The sequence below is a fragment of the Mya arenaria genome, chromosome 8, assembly GCF_026914265.1.
Source record: "Mya arenaria isolate MELC-2E11 chromosome 8, ASM2691426v1".
NCBI lineage: Eukaryota > Metazoa > Mollusca > Bivalvia > Myida > Myidae > Mya > Mya arenaria.
The window spans coordinates 50,457,346-50,469,833 of record NC_069129.1 but is presented as its reverse complement, the minus strand read 5'-3'; the positions used below and the strand labels follow the sequence as shown (position 1 = coordinate 50,469,833).

The 12,488-nt window shown below is 36.4% G+C and overlaps 1 protein-coding gene across 1 annotated transcript in view; it reads right to left on the bottom strand.

Moving 5' to 3' along the window:
• Positions 1–12,488, bottom strand: part of LOC128242325 (tonsoku-like protein) — a 33,102-nt gene that overhangs the window by 6,684 nt on the left and 13,930 nt on the right. Inside the window, exons 8-21 of the mRNA XM_052959430.1 lie at positions 11,025–11,142; positions 10,144–10,289; positions 9,438–9,593; positions 9,112–9,237; positions 8,217–8,421; positions 7,260–7,336; positions 6,875–6,955; positions 6,316–6,552; positions 5,669–5,783; positions 5,082–5,265; positions 4,471–4,627; positions 2,094–3,002; positions 1,591–1,672; positions 962–1,111 (exon numbers count right to left, since the gene is read on the bottom strand). Of these exons, the coding sequence (XP_052815390.1) occupies positions 962–1,111; positions 1,591–1,672; positions 2,094–3,002; positions 4,471–4,627; positions 5,082–5,265; positions 5,669–5,783; positions 6,316–6,552; positions 6,875–6,955; positions 7,260–7,336; positions 8,217–8,421; positions 9,112–9,237; positions 9,438–9,593; positions 10,144–10,289; positions 11,025–11,142 (2,743 nt within the window). The remainder of the gene's footprint in view (positions 1–961; positions 1,112–1,590; positions 1,673–2,093; positions 3,003–4,470; positions 4,628–5,081; positions 5,266–5,668; positions 5,784–6,315; positions 6,553–6,874; positions 6,956–7,259; positions 7,337–8,216; positions 8,422–9,111; positions 9,238–9,437; positions 9,594–10,143; positions 10,290–11,024; positions 11,143–12,488) is intronic.

The window sequence follows — 12,488 nt, the reverse complement described above, 5'->3', positions numbered from 1 at the left end:
GCCAAGTCTGGAACTGTGAACAGTACTTTACAAAGCATTAGCTATGCTCCACCTCAGAGGCCCATTTTCTGTAAAAAAAACCAGTTCAGTTATTGTATGTAGACGTGCAGTTGTTATTTGTAAGGACAAGGGAAACAACTACCTGGGACTTACCGATTTCTATCAATACCATTGAAATTCTTCAGTTTCATAATTTATGTCTTTGAAATACTGGTACAATGCTATTTTTTTTACAACATGCACTACTCCTAAATTACAACATCACTGACTGCAGTTAATCCAGATTTGGTCTAATGGTATAAATATACACTAGAGGTTGTGGGTTCAAACCCACACGGGATAGAGTGGTCTAGTGGTATAGTTGTCTGCCCCTCATATTAAAGGGACTAGACAAGAGATTGTACCAATTTGACAAATATCGTATTTCATCAAAACAAGCCTAGAATTGTCAATAGTATGAGGCCAATAATACATCACATTATTGTCCCTGTCTAAGCGGAGTCTACCTGTTTAAAAATAGTGCGTAATGGTTTCCAAGTTCATAGTGTGCACATTTAGCATGTGAAAGTTACATGATTTGTACAGAGATACATATACCGATGCTATTTTAATTTACTGGTATTTACGTGGTAGACAAACCCAGAAAACTCAAATTGGAGGTACATGTGTCATTAGCAATGCAATAGATTTATGGAAGTTTTTGACAACTTTCTTTTTTTCCTGTAATTGTGTCATCTGGTGTCTAACATCTTTAAAAGTTATGGGTTAAATCCCACCAGGGGAATTTTTTCATGGCCTCTCAAAATGGACTCATTTCTACTCATCAAACAGACTAAAAGGATCCGTGAGCTATCAACTACTGTCACAATCAAGCTAAAAGAAAAAAAACATAAACTTACTACAAAGAAGACATCATTAAAAACTCCAAAAAATCAATCACAAATGCCATAAAAGACTGTACCAGAGAGGAAGAGTTCGCGAAGAGTTGTATGGTGCTGTATGGCTCTGAGGACTGGCTGTATTCTGGAGGCACCGAGAGCCAGATTGGAGAGCTTAACTTTGCCTGGAACATCACTGGAGCCCAGCAAGTTGTGGATATTCTGGTAAAACACTGAAACACAACATGGCAATAGAAAAAATGTGGTTTATATACAAAATATAGCACCTCACTGGAGCCCTGCAGGCTCTGGATGTTCTGGTAGAACATTGAAACACACAATATGGTGTTCAAGATTTAGCTAGACATATGTGCATATTATAATAGTGAACATTACACCAGGTTTCATGCTTGTGTCTTCGATATTATTTGAGATATTGCCATGACAAAGTTGATGCTGAGATAAACACCAAAGCTATGATAAATCCTCATCTTTTATTAATATGTACTGGGACCAATTATTAGAAATCATACTCCCAGATTTGTACCACAAAGTACAGTAACAACTTTTCATGTCAAATACATTTTTGAGCTAAATTTCGTTGATCTATTTTCAAAATCAGAATCAGCACCGGCAAGAACATACTTATCCATATTTAAAAGCAAACAACACAATTTGTCTGCACACAAAACATGTCATGCTTACAACTTACCAACTTGCTGCACCTTGCAAGCCTCTCTGTACGTGTCTGCCATGGGTGGCTGCTGGTCTCGACTCTCCAAATAACTCTCCAGCTAAAAAACAATGTACATTGTCTATAAGAGTTATAAAGTTATGAAATTCTCTTGTACTGATGAAAATTCATCATTTCAACCTAGCCTCACACATGCAACTTACTTTACATGATGCCTTTTACAAGTAGAGATTAGCTTTATCAAAAGGGTTACAAATCAGAATTTTAATTTTATTTGCATTCATTTATTCCATTGTTTTGACCATGAATGAAGTAAATTTCTTTCAATAAGGGTATTTTAGCACAGAATTTGCAGGATATAAACCCCATTTCTAGCACATCTTTAATCAATTTTTTAAACACCAGACTTTTTCAGAATTTGGTTTTTGCTATTTTTGCAAGTCCAGGCCACATTCACAAAAAGGAAGGAAAAAACACCAGTAAAAAATGACTGATAATGAAAATAAATGGATTCTACCAACCTTGTCATTATTTTCCAGCATGAGACTAACCAGATCTGTGGGCGCAAAACGTGCCCCCTCCTTCCCGAGAGAGAGTTTCAACCTGACCCCAACCATCTGTTTATAACGAGAGGCCACCTCCTCGGCCAGCCAAGCAAATGTTCGTGAACAATCCGGATCAACAACTGGAATCATTAAAACTGTGTCCTCTACTTGAACTTTGATTCTTAAAACATTTCCGAGACCGGGTCTAGATATGTTGCTTACTGCTATAGAATTAGACACAGGGGCTTGTGACACTGTACTAGGAATGAGATTATAATTTCCTTGGGTTGAATGTAATCGGCTGCTTTGTTCTTGTGTTCCGAGATTGACTAGCCCATAATCTGTGAGTTTACACTGTTTTTGTGAGGAATTGTTTTTCCTTGACAAAACCTTATTTTTACTATAACTAGTGCTGCAACCAGCAGTAGGGAAACTAGTTTTCGGTGGCTCTGGTGGAATGTTTTGTGATTCCACTATTATAAAATCGTCAAAGTCCTCAAACATCATTGGAATTTCATTGTCTATATTAGTGAGCGTGACATTTATATCATCGTCACTTACATCCATATCAGTTTTACCATTATCAACATTTGCCAACTGTTCAGCTGTCCCTGCCTCATCCTCACTACTTTCACTATCACTGTCCTCAATTCGTATTCTCTTTTTCTGACTAGAAGATTGCCCACTTCTATCCAATGTTTTTGCTGAACTATTTGGACTGGACCTATTTCTTTTCCTCGTCCCGTCCGAAGACAGAAGACCCAAGCAGTCAACATTTTTTCTGCGGACTGGTTTCGAAGGGCCCAGATCATCTTCTAACCAGTCGTCCATTACAACATCATCCTCGTCTAACAAAGCTCTGTTATCCTTCTTGCCAATTGACGACTGAAATGAATACATAGGAATGATTGTACAGAATTTTGTTCAAGTTAACAACTTATTACATCATCAATGTTAATTTCCAAATCCGTATTGTTCTGGAAATTTACTGATACGTTTATGAGTTTCAGTATTTCTGAGGAGATTTGAGACAACTTTTTTAGCTGTACTTGTTTTATTATTTAAATATTATAGATGAACACATCACCTTGTAGTTAATCGCGCTGTTAACATTAACAAAGTTCTAAATGCTAGGGCAAAAATGTAGAATCATGAAATGTATTGACCCAAATGATTGAACAAGAGCGCAAAGGAGTGAACACACTTATCTATTTGTTCAAAACAGAAGAGGCATAACTTAACATTGAATAAATGAATTACTGTTCTTGCTGTACTTATGTAAGCGTCTAGCAACATGTGAACCAACTTTCCATGGAATATATTGAATGGTTGTAACAACAACACAAATACTATTACAATACCATGACTTTTTTTCAGTCATGCTTAATTGCACATACATCTCTATACATCAACATACCAACACCAACATAAATGATATACAAGGTTTTAGATAAAAAAGTTTTGAAGTTGTTTCAGGTTATATTTGAAATAAGAGCATCAAAATTAGCTGATTAATCATTCTTTACATGGTCATTTAGAAAACATGAAGAATTGGAAATGTTTCCTTGAAAAAAATGTACAAAATACCCAAATTTTCAGTTTGTACAATAAAAAAATCCAATATTACTCAATACTTTTTAAAATTAACTGGCAGGGCTTCTAAAACCTGGCAATTTGCCGGACTGGACCGATTTTGACCAAGCTAGACTGATTTCAGTTACAAAGTGTAAAAAAAATCGGCCAGAAAATTATTCATTTTTTTACAATGTCGGCCCTAAGAGACTGAGTCAGTAAATTTTTTAGAAATTATAATACACAATCCTTCTTGTGTCATTCACACATTCAAAATTACCCCCAATAAAAGTGTCCTCATTACCATCAGACCAATGATTAACTAGAGTCTCTTAGCTGAGAGTGCCGCTTACATCATTTTAATAAAATATAATGAAAAATTTGTTAACTATATCAGACTTAAAGCTAGAAGCATTGATTATGAATATAGATATATTTGTTTATTAAAGATTATCAGTTGAATGTTGATCCACAGAAGAAGCATTAAGCAAATAAATCACAATACAGTTTCACTTTTTGGCGCCTGACCGCTTCCTGCTGGCCGCAATTAACGATTCGCAGCGTTTTGAGAATCTTATTTAAAATTGAGTTATTATCAAATACTATCTAAATCGGTTATGATGGTTTAATGGGGGTCTTTTTTGGGGGGGAGGGTTGTCGCCAGGTCCGGACCGATTAAGGTTCCAAACTTACATATGTATTTTATGGTTTTTAGTAAATAACAAAGTTTGAAACAACTCCATTACGAATGATCACAGAAGACAATTCAAAGTCAAAATACCTTCTGTGTATGTTGTGATGATCGCTTGGCAGACCTGCCTACTGTTGAAATGGCATTCATGTAAGCCTCTGCCCCACCATGATCCTGGTCATCGGAGAGGCTTGCTCGAGTGCTCTCAGAATCATCAACATCAGACAATGATGTCCTTTGAGTGTTCCTGTATTTTTTTTTAAACATATTCATCCTTTATGTTCTAGTTAGAATGCATGTAATATCTTTAAATGGTTTAAGAGGGGCAAAGCAAGCAAACTAGCGAGCCTTTCTTAGTTTATATTAAGATTATACATATTTATAAGTTCTAACTGACTTGGGTTTAACATATTTTCATCAGGCAGGAATCAAATTATGACGTCATATCTGTAATTATATAGTCTCACAACAGCAGTTCTTTATGATTAAGCATGGTACTTATATTTTAAAGGCTGATGGGCGATTCAAATGCCTGGCGATATAGGTTACAATCTAAGTGTATGTCTGGACTCAATATCCCATATATCTTACATTGAAAAGAAAGACATACTTTGTTAAGAGCATAGCAGCTTCATATACATGTATTTGTACTGAATGTATTAATATTAAAGTAAAAATCATCTTTCGTTAAAGCCATGAACCTTTTCTGTGAGAATCCTATGGAGCTATCACTATCGGAGTCTGTCTCCACTCTTCCTCTCCATGACCCCTGGGGTTTTCTGGTACCCGATTTCCTCCAGGCCCGCTTCTGGTTGGATTCAGGAGAGCTGGGTATCAGAGCGCTTGTAAGCTTTTGAGTGAGGATGTCCGCATGGCGACTACCTCCTAGTAAAACAGGACAATAGATCTATCAAATAAACAGGAAAATGTCCGCCTGACCACTTCCTATGTGAAGCAACAGAGTTTTAAACTAGTATGTAAATCAAATAAGTAATGAAATGTATGATTATGATGTTCTGCAAGATTGCCATCAAATCAGTGATATATAAACTGAACAAACATGAAATTGCCTCAGATAAATACAGTTGAACCAATGAGAGGATAATTTGTCCCACAAACAAAAGCAAATGTTCTTTAATTTTGTCTCACTAATATTATGGGCATATTGGTATCAAGGTTACCATACAGTCAATTCCTTACAAAATGCAAGAGCTCTGATCAAACTTCTAAATCTTTTTTGCATAAAGTTAATGGAAGAAAGACATTTAAACGGGTTATGAAAGTCTACCCCTGTGTTCAGGCATCTTCTCCCGCAGAGTTTCAAGCAGGTTGAGGTTTTGAACATCCCCTCTTTCCTCTGCAGAGTCCAGGTACTCCTCGAAGTACGATAAAGCTGTCTGACCCTGAGTACAATATCATAGTTAATAGTTAACATACTTTAATACGAAAGTTTACATTTAATCAATGTAAACAGTTCAGAATTTAAATTTATGAATGTAATCAGTTCAGAATTCAAATTTAACAATGTAAACAGTTTATAGTTCAAATTTATGAATGTAATCAGTTTACGATTCAAATTGACCCATTCAAACAGTTCACAATTCAAAGTTATTATTCTAAACAGTTTGTAATTCAAATTCAACAAGCAAATTTGTATATACCCCGCCTGATTAGGCAAAGTTCATGGATTGGAAATGGAAAGTAGGTGGAATATTCCTATATTAACATGTAATATGGCTGCAGAGAAATGAACATACATACATACATACATGTATACATTATACATTGCAAAGTGTTACAATCATAATAGCACCAGTTAAGAAACAAACACACTCCCTGACTGCTTATATAATTCTTTTGAAAACTAGTACAATTTTACTCAATTCAATATAGTCACACCGAAAACATAAAATAACTATTAAAGACCCAGCTCACCCTATCATCCTTGGCAATCACATTAGCTCCATGTTTAATCAACAGTGCCATGATCTCCCTGTGTCCATTGCTGGAGGCATCCATGAGAGGGGTCAACCCATTACATCCCTGACCCCCTCGATTGTTCATGTCCGCTCCGCTCTCCACCAGCGCCTGAACAATGTCTATGAAGCCATGGTTGCAGGCCTCATGTAGCGGAGTCCAGCCATTGTTGTCCTGGGGGTTGAGTGGGTGGCCCTAGGCACATTTTTTTTATAAATAAAGTAGTTAAATTTTACAATACCAGGGCTCAGCACAAGAGAGTCCTAATTCCATATGAATATAGTAACAATATTATATCATCAACAAATTTTTAAATGTTGTCCCATTAGAAGACTTAGTTCTAACTGAAGTTTCACGGTTTCAACTCCAATGTGAGTTTGGCAGTCACCAAGCCTGACTAGTTACTCACAAAATTCAATAAAAAAAAGACCACAATTTCGCTTTTGTGTCAAGAAAATGAGCATTATAAGCATGGGATTGTAATAACATGTTTCACAGTCATTCACATCAAGCTTACCCTTGCAATTAACTGTTGGACTTCCCTCAGACTGCCTTTGATGCAAGCTTTGTGTAAAGGGGTCTCTCCCAACTGGTTACGCTGAAATGTGTTAATATTCAGTAATCTGATGATCATTTTCTAATATCAATATAAACATGAATGTGTTTAAATAAAAAAATAAATAACAAAACATAGCATTACATTATAAATTAGGCCTATAAAAGAGGAAAAACCCATGCAATGATGTTAATTTTTTTTTTAACGGTAACACCTACCATCTTTTAAGGGGTTTAATTCTTTTTATAAACCATACAAATACAAAACCTAAACATTTCACAGACAATCGATGGATATGTGAAGACTTTTAATGGATTTAGGAATAATATAAAGTGAGTGAGTTTACCACAAAGATATGAGCCTTCCTGTTTCCTGGACGTCTCACGACCCGGACATTTTTTTCTTCCTCTTCATCCTCCTCCTCTGTAAAAATATATGAACATTATATACTGTACACAAGCGACAAGTTGTTAAGGCAAAGCATAATTTGATAGTACTACATTAGTGCTTCCGTACCAAAGCAATGACATGAAATTTTAACAGTGCTTTTAGTTAAAAATAAAATAAATCTATCAATCAGTGGAAAATTACAGGAACAGTTATGCCCCACCATCAGAAATTATTTTAGAGGCCAATTTTGTATGCAATGACCTGAAAAGTGCCATCTGCAAGTCAGCAGAATTCAAGCCCTAATGAACTAAGTGGCAATTCCTTTAAGAGTAAAAGCTGAGTGTTTTGATTGGCCTGTTAAATTAATTGACCAATAAGATGAATGGAATCACTCTGACAGGCATGACTAAGGATAAGGCAAAGAATTATATTGAATATGGCCCCAGGTTTGAAATGAAGAACTTACTTATTAATAGGGAGGATTCAAGGTATAACTAGGATCTAAATTTCTGTGATTACTATAAAGGCCAATGAGGTCAATATGATTGCAGTACTATGGCAGGCTAAAATCAACAATAAAAGAACAAAGAAACAAAACTATCACATTGAAAAGAATGGCCTCTGGGTTCTCAATAAGTTTCGGTTGGACCGTCTCAAAGAGTAAAGTAACAGATCAGCTTACTTCAAATTCACTTATTTTTGCGAAATTTGAACCAAACCAATCGCCATTTCAACCATCAATTTTGGCCGGCAATTGATTCTTATTGACAACAATGTATCTTGAGCTATCATGAGTCGCTGTCATTGGCCAACATTCACATAATGATCCTCCTACAATGTGCATTTAACTAAAAGTAATAAATATTCTAGCCATCACCTAACAGGTATAATAACGGCCAATATGTGAGCTTACCAGAATCAGTCAAGTCAGACATAACCTCCTCCTCATCTACTCCACCATCATCATCGTCCTCCATGGCCTGACTTTCCTCCTCCGCGTCTGACTCGGAGATCCCATACTTGTCCCGAATGTACGACAACTTCGTCTCCGTCTGCTCCCAACCTTTCTTGTCGCCATTCAGCTTTAACAGCTCTGACAGGGCTACCAGAGACCTAACCTAGGAGTTGAAATGTTAAGACTCTCAAATAATTTCCGATTTTGAATGCTTTTCCTCATGTGGGAAGCCATACCTGCTCTGGACTAATGACAACTTTGTCTCTGTTTGCCAAATGGCTTGCTTCTCAAAGTGCAGCTTTAACAGCTCAGATACGACAGCCAGAGTCAAATTTGAGGGTAGAAATGTTCATGGGATTATTATTTCAAGCTACCCAGTCAACTCCAATGGAACACAAGCTGTCATTTCCAGGTAACAATGACAAGCTTCTATGACTAGGAGATCCATGATTATTAGCAGCAACTCTGAGCTAGAAATTTTCTGTCCATGGAGGTTAAAAGCCAGGCAGGGACACCAGGGACTTGACTTTGGAGGTTGATGTGAAGTAGGTTTTGTATTTATTCATTATTGGAACATTTGATATTTTAATTTTATTCAACCATCCAGTGGTTCAATACAACATGTCTTTTATGACAATGATAAATGAATAAATGAATGGCAAAACTTAATATGAATTCAGGATATATGCATAGTAGAGATAAAACATTTTCAGTCTCCCAGAAATATGTCTTGTTTTAGCAATTTTAGCATAACTGCCACAATTTCTATATGAAGGCATCTTAAGGTTTTAAAAAACACTTTATATTCATTAAACATCATGTTTCCTATGTTTGGCCTAAATAAAGGTGTTACCTGAAGTTTTCTATGTCCGGCCTTTTTTGCAGCATTGTAGGCATTCACATAGGATGTCTGTATGACCTTGTTTGTGACCCCACCATTCTCCTGGTTCACAGCGATGTTCAACCAGCTACGACATATCTAAAAAAATGTACACACCATGCTGACTGCACTAGCTTCTTGAAATATGGATTTTGACATGAAAGTATGGACTTTATAACACAAGTAGTAAGGTACATCTTACTTGACCAGTACTTTACCAAAGACACCAAGGCTAAAATAAAAGCACAATTTCTTTCCTGGAAAACAACAACAATGGAAAAGCAAAAATATCTGTTAACCTGTTCGTGCTCAGAGCCATCTCGACACTGTATTTCATGTTGAAAATGCACAACGGCCTTGTCATACTTCCGGTCGTCTGCATATGTCTGGGCAAGGGACACATGAATAGGTATCAGCTCTCTCTTTCCAACACCTGCATCCATACTGTGGGACAGCTGTAATATATGTACCAAGATCTAGCATGTTTTTGTAGTAGGATTCAGAAACAAGAAATTTAGCCTTAGGACCAGAGCTTTAACAAACATTAGAAATGTTCCTCTGCTGAAATGTTAAGATACTGGACCTGGTGCACAAGATACTGGACCTGGTGCACAAGATACTGAACCTGGTGTGCAAGATACTGGACCTGGTGTGCAAGATACTGGACCTGGTGCACAAGATACTGAACCTGGTGGGCAAGATACTGAACCTGGTGTGCAAGATACTGGACCTGGTGTCCAAGATACTGAACCTCATGTACAAGATACTGGACCATGTGAACAAGATACTGGACCTAGTGTACAAGATACTTGACCTGGTGTTCAAGATACTGGACCTGGTATTTAAGATACTGGACCTGGTGTACACAATGTACATATACACAGTAAACTAGTTGTTGTTTTCCATATTAGAACTGCATACATTTCAGACATATTCTGATGTTTTCCCATGTATCTGATAACATTGCTGATGTTCTGACATGGAATAATAATGCTTAACAACTACCTGTTTCTGGTAAAACTTCAGTGCCGGTTTCAGGAGCCCCATGTCAACAGCTTTGTCAGCCAGCTTCTCATACAGGGGAATCCTGGCACTGTGGTCCGTCTCCCTGGTGGAAGCCAAACCACGCTTGCTCTCTTCATAAACCTTCACTGCAATGGGCAGATAAAATAACATTTCAGTGATCTAGTTGTATAGATCTGGGGGCAATTTCAATGAAGATCTAAGTTGATTTTAGTCATTCATTGAAACAAGATTTGTGTCATATTTTCAAATTGTGATGTTTATATATATTTAAGATAATTGAAGTTACGACTAAAAGCCTTAACTTAAACGCTCCACTGTGTCTGCCTCTTACTCCAGAGATGAGGGCAAAAAAGGAAATATGACTCAACATAATTTACGACAAAGGTTGTAGGATTTCTGCAAAAGGCTTATTGAAGGGTGGTGCACCCTGTCCTTTTTCAGTAGCACCCTTCTGCCCTCATGGAGACCAGCATAGGTACCCTTCATAGAATTATATAGTCAAGATTGTCAAATATTTCTTTTGTATAGTTTAAAACTTAAAATAATCTGGAAGTTGAAACCTAATATTTCTTCATTTAAACACAGTTTCTAACACTTTCTGTCAAATTCATTGTGTTCAAGTTCATTATTGCCAAATTAAATGTGCCCTTTTTACCCTTAACACCCTGTCCTTTTATGGCAGCACCTGGTCCTTTCCTGACTTAAACCCTAAATGTTGTGTAACAGCTTTATGCAAATGGGCCCAAGGTACCTTTCTTTTAAGGGGAGGGGGGGGGGGAATTCAGAAGTGCCTCCCTCCTTCCCCCTGGGGGTTATATGTTTAAATAGAATACCCCTCAAAATATCCTTTATTTATTTACCTGCTTTATACAGCTTGATAATATATTCGTGTTCTGGAGGCTGACCGGGCAGTCTCACTTTGTCAGCTTTCTTCAACAGGTGTCGGGCTTGTGGGAACTCGTCCAGTTGTACATGTACCTGAAATGTAATAAACATGACAAATTTAACTCAAACTCAAATTCTTCCAGCTCATGGAAAACAAAATGGTTATTTTTTTAAAACCTGTTAAACAGTGTAAGGTTTGTTTTTTATTTAGGTTAATCAAGGTCTGCCAGCGCCTATTGGCTGCATTATGGTTTGACCCCGGAGTGACGCTAATTGTGTTTAAATGCCATAAGTAACATGAGATAGAAGTGACTGTACAGGTTCCCAGTCAAACCCAAATATAAGACTTGAAGAAACAGAGTGAATTATAAGAGATCAGGATGCTGCATCATACCTCTGTGCGAAGAGACTTCATAGGTTCTCCAACTTGCTCCAAAAAACGCTATAATACAATATTTACACCTCAACTTCCATTCCTTAAATGAACCACTTTTTGGCAATTGTGGTTATCATCCGATGAACAAAACATCTTAGGATATGTTCGGATCGCGAATCATCTCATAATATATTGTTTGTATTGTGTCAGCAGGTCCCGTAAAAATAAATCAACATATATGTATTGTTGCCATTAGTGTTTAAAATTTACATTTAAAAGTGATTTTAATTGGTTGATCTTTACCTGTGTTATTGTAAAGTCATTTGATAAACTGTTTCAGGTTATGGTTGGGTCGTTCTTTTTACAGAATGGGTGAGAAAGGATTACCGTAAATGACTGATTATAAGATGCTAGTGAATATGAGACGCAGGCAAAAAATCTGTGTAAAACTTGAGAAAAACACTTTTAATCCATGTTATGGGTTATAGGACGCAATGAAACAATGTTAAAATCATCTACCATAATTGCCCACCATGTTTGTTTACAGTGACAAAATTTTATTTGTCATGAAAATGGCGATGGTTATTGTCAACCATGCAATATTAAATACAAGCAAAATATGTTTTTTTGTTTCATGTTATAATACATAACGAATTGTTTACTGTTTGTGACAATCTGTAAATGGATGGCACTGAAAGGATTTCTGAAAGTGTATCGTAAATGTCAAGAATGAAGAAATTTTGTAGAGCAAAAGTCTTATGTTGTATGTGTTTGTTCTTAAAACCTTCAGCAAAGTATAAAGAACATGGCAAAGTGCAAAAAAACAAGACATTTTGTACAATTGGTATTTTAAACTGCTTAAGGCAGTGCGAGGTTTTCACACCATTGACAAAAAATATTTCGACAGTGCACAGCTCGACATGATGCATGTTTAGTTTTTGTTTTATACAAAATAATATTGAATAATAATTATTTTAAGTATTATTAATTTAAATTGCAAAAATAAAACTTTAAAATAATTAACGTTTTTCGACACCCCGTATCCCGATCTTCAACTGTCGTT